The following is a 4,093-nucleotide window of genomic DNA, read 5'->3' as shown; positions in this document are numbered from 1 at the left end:
GCCCTGCGCCTGACCGTGGCTCTGTTGCAGACGTGGACGAGTGCGGGATGGGGGCGCCGTGCGCCCAGCGCTGCCTCAACACCTACGGCACCTTCATCTGCCGCCCCATCCCGCCTGGCCCCTGGGTTCTTAATCCTTCCTTCTCTGGCCCCACCCACTCAGGCCCCTCCCTCCCTGGGTCTGACCACGCCCCTAGTTTAGCCCATTCTTAGTTTTTAGCCCCTTCTTCTTTTAGCTCCTCCCATTTAAGTGTGGCCATCTCTTAGCTCCTCCCCTCTTTCTGGCCACCCCTCTTACACCTATGCTCTCCTTCTCTGGCCCCTGGGCCTGTGCCTGGCAGAGGAGGGGTCTCCCCAGGGAAGGTGGGGGGATCTAGTCTATCTGTCCATGTGTCTGATTGCCCGGTGGGCTGACCCCCCCCCCCCCGCCCCGCAGACATTGACGAGTGCAGCTACTCAAGCTACCTCTGCCAGTTCCGCTGCGTGAACGAGCCGGGGAAGTTCTCCTGCACCTGCCCCCAGGGCTACCAGCTGCTGGGCACCCGCCTCTGCCAAGGTACCTGCTCCCCACTGCCACCTGGGGGAGGGGGTCTGGATTAGTGCCTGGCGCTCCCCGCACCCAGCCTCGGCAGGTGGTCTGACCCCCTCCCTCGTTACCTGCAGACGTTAATGAGTGCGAGACAGGCACTCATGAATGCACAGAGTCTCAGACCTGCTTTAACTTCCACGGGGGCTGGCGCTGCCTGGAGAAGAACCGCTGCGTGGAGCCCTACGTCCAGGTCTCCGACAAGTGAGTGGGGCCAGGGTAGGGCCCTGGGAGGTTCTCCCTCCCCCATCAAGGAAACAACCGAACTCTCCAGGAGTGAACCCCCAGTTTGGGGAGGGGCCCCCCCTGCCACATAACCCGCAGCTGGGAGGGATCCTAGGCATTAGTGTCCAGCCCCCAGGCCTGGGAGGGAATGCAGGGGGTCCAGGAGAGCCCCCAGGATGGGGGGGGAGGACCCCACGAGCCCGTAGCTGACCCCTGCCCCTGCTGCGCCGCAGCCGCTGCGTGTGCCCAGCCTCAAGCCCGCGGTGCCGGGAGCAGCCATCGTCCATTGTGTTCCGCACCATGGCGCTGGCAGCCGAGCGCCCTGTCCCCGCCGACGTCTTCCAGATCCAGGCCACCAGCGTCTACCCTGGCGCCTACAACAGCTTCCACATCCGCGCCGGCAATGACCAGGGCGACTTCTACATCCGGGTGAGCCGCCAAAGGGGCGGGGGCCGGGACACGGGCCTGTGGGAGCATAGAGGGGGCCGAGACTGCCTGATTAAGTGGGGACGCTGGCCAATGGCAAGCAGGTGGGACTTCCTGTCTTAGCAGGGAATTCCCACCAGAGGAAGGCTGAACTTCCTGCTTTAGGCAGGACGTTGGCTAATGGGGAGCCAGCTAGGCAGGTCTTGCTGTTTCAGCACAAAACTGCCCCTGTAGGAAGGTGGGACTTCCTCAGTTAGCCAGGAAGGAAGCATGGCTTGCAGGTGGGAGTTCCTGGATCGGCCAGGGAGTTGGCCAGTGGGAAGGTAGAAGGGGTTATTGCAGAGCTGCCTCTGGCTCCATCCCACTCGGGTGACGTGTAGGTGGTGCATGCAGGCCCACGTGCACCCGCTACAAAAAGGCGCCACCAACACCGTCAGCACCTGCGGGTGCTCGTCACTGGTTGTCCTGCCACCAACACCACAGGTGGAGTCTGCGGGCGGTCAGCAATCGCTGCTGGCCATTGCTGATGCTGTTGGCGGCGCCTGCGGGTGCTTGCCAACCTCTGGTCGGTGCTGGCCATCCCACCCCCCTGCTGCTGGTGCCATCTGCGGGAGCTCCCTGCTTACTGCTTCTATGCTTCTGCCACCACTGTGCCCCCACACCCGCCCAGGGCACGTGTCGTTCACGATCCCACTCCCCACCCTGGCCCCAGCCCTGTGCACTGCCTTGGCTGGGTAGCACCCCCAGCCCCTGCCCCTTTCCCTCGAGGCCTCGAACCCGCCCCCCCCATGCCCTCTTCCCCCTGTAGGCCTACCTGCAGGGAGCTGCTCTCCATGCTGCCCCGCTATATTCCCGGCCATGTGCAGGTGTACATGTGCTCATGGTGCTCACGTGTCCCACTCGGGGAGCCCCTTGCTGGCTGGAGCGCTGCCCTTGCAAGGGTAACCTGCCGCTTCCCAAACCAGGAGCCGTGCAGGATACTGTGAATCCCGGACAAATGCTGTCCCGGAGTCATGCAGCCCGGGACCTGTTTTGGGACTGTCCTGCCTAATAAGGGGTGGGTGATCACCCTACCTGGGTCCTCAACAGGATCCTGACTCCACCTCCTCCCTCCCTCCGCCACAGCAAATCACCAATGTGAGCGCCATGCTGGTGCTGGCCCGGCCCCTGACGGGCCCCCGCGAGCTCGTCTTGGATCTGGAGATGGTGACAACCAACGCGCTGCTGAGCTACCGCGCCCGCGCCCTGCTGCGCCTCACCGTGCTCGTGGGCGCCCACCCCTTCTAGCCCCCCGGGGTGAGAGCTGTGCAGACACTGGAAGTGGGGAAATGTGGGGTATGGGGACAGGAAGTAGGGGTGGCTGATGGGAAAGGGGTAAATACCAAGAGGAGAGGAGCAGATATTGGGGCTGGGTGGCTGAGAACAGGTAGGGGTGGAGACTGTGGTGGGAGGGGGCAGGAATGGGCAGGAGGACAGAAACTGAGGTGGGGGTAAAAGGGGCAGTAATGGGCTGGAAGTGAGGGGCATGAGCAGGATTGGGGGGGCATGGGCTGCTGGTCAGGAGTATGGGGCACGGGTTGGGATTGAGGGGCCCTGGGGCCAGATCCCACCCCCATCTCTCCCCACAGGTGGCGCTGACCCAGACCTGACCCCCTTGGCCTGGAAGATGACAAGGGGGGGCATTGGGGGGGCACTGGGGGGAGAGACCCGCGTAGGAAGAAATGATGGCGCTAAGCTGAGTCCAGTCTCGTCCATTCTCAGGGGTGGGAACCCAGGTGTCCGGGCCCCCATGCCCAGCCCTCCTCTGCTGTGCTCCCCACCAAAGATGGGAGCAGAAACCCAGGTCTCTGGGCCCGAACACTCCGGCGTGGTAGAAAAAGGTCTTTATTGGTACAAAAGATGCATTAAAATTTGCAGAGCGACACAGGTGGGGTGGGGGGCAGGGCCAGATCAAGGGAGGGGCCCTGGGGTGCAGTAGAGCTGGCTCAGGGTGCGGCTCAGCGCGGGACCCAGGTTCCTGGGGGAGGAAGAAGAGGGGAGGTCAGAGGGGAAACTGAGGCACAGAACAGCCAGTGCTGCCCCCCTTGCCCCACCTGAGCCAGAGGAAACCCAGGCATCCAGGCTCCCAGTGGCCCCCAGCTCCCACTGCCCTCCTAGAATTGGAGAACCCAGGGGCTGGGCTCATACTGGGGGAGAAGGGATGGGGGGAGTGGGCAGAGGGCTGCAGGTTGAGAGTCAGGGGCAAAGTGTGTGTGTGTGTGTGTGTGTGGGGGGGGGTCGGGTCTCACCTCTTCAGCTTCCCACACTTGATGCCACTCAGCAGCTGCTCACGGCTTCGGGTGTCAGGGCAGGTGGCGTAGGCCTCACGGAGGCTGCAGAGAGATGGGGGGGTGGAACCCAGGCCTCCCCGCCCCCGCTCACAGAGAACTCAGGTTCTCAGTTCCCCCTGCTCTATCCCTGCAAAAACGGGATGAACCCAGGCACCTGGGCTCCAGGCCACCCCCACCAGCCCCTACCTCCACCCCACAACTAGGGTGGGACTCAGTAATCCAAGTTCTCCCAACCCCACATCCCAGGGGGTCCCAGCGTCCAGCACCTGGTGGGGGTTGGGTAGCGCTGGAGGAGGGCGGCTGCGCGCTCCCCACTGACCCCGCTGATCTGCATCAGCTGCCGGGCGAAGACCCCCTGCACCGTCTGTGCCTGGGGGGAAAGGAGGGGGGTGAGTGGGGGAGCAGGACCCTGACCACCAAGATTGGCCCCCCAACCAGGATCAGGCTCCTCACCTGGTTCTTGGCAGCCAACTGGTTGAAGCTAGTAAAGGGCAGGAGAGCGATGGGGTCCGTGAGGGGTGGCGGCG

General features: G+C 64.0%; 1 protein-coding gene across 1 annotated transcript in view; it reads left to right on the top strand.

Annotated features, from left to right (window-relative positions):
• The window catches only part of LOC102368219 (EGF-containing fibulin-like extracellular matrix protein 2), a 6,815-nt gene extending 3,562 nt beyond the window's left edge, over nt 1-3,253 (top strand). Inside the window, 6 exon segments of the mRNA XM_025212396.1 lie at nt 31-102; nt 358-555; nt 663-789; nt 1,044-1,239; nt 2,362-2,532; nt 2,865-3,253. Of these exon segments, the coding sequence (XP_025068181.1) occupies nt 31-102; nt 358-555; nt 663-789; nt 1,044-1,239; nt 2,362-2,523 (755 nt within the window). The 3' untranslated portion in view covers nt 2,524-2,532; nt 2,865-3,253.
• Nucleotides 3,254-4,093: the final 840 nt, after the last annotated feature.

This window comes from Alligator sinensis, unplaced genomic scaffold, assembly GCF_000455745.1.
Source record: "Alligator sinensis unplaced genomic scaffold, ASM45574v1 scaffold1329_1, whole genome shotgun sequence".
NCBI classification, from domain to species: domain Eukaryota; kingdom Metazoa; phylum Chordata; order Crocodylia; family Alligatoridae; genus Alligator; species Alligator sinensis.
The sequence above is the reverse complement of the archived record's forward strand: the minus strand, read 5'-3'. Positions and strand labels throughout refer to the sequence as shown.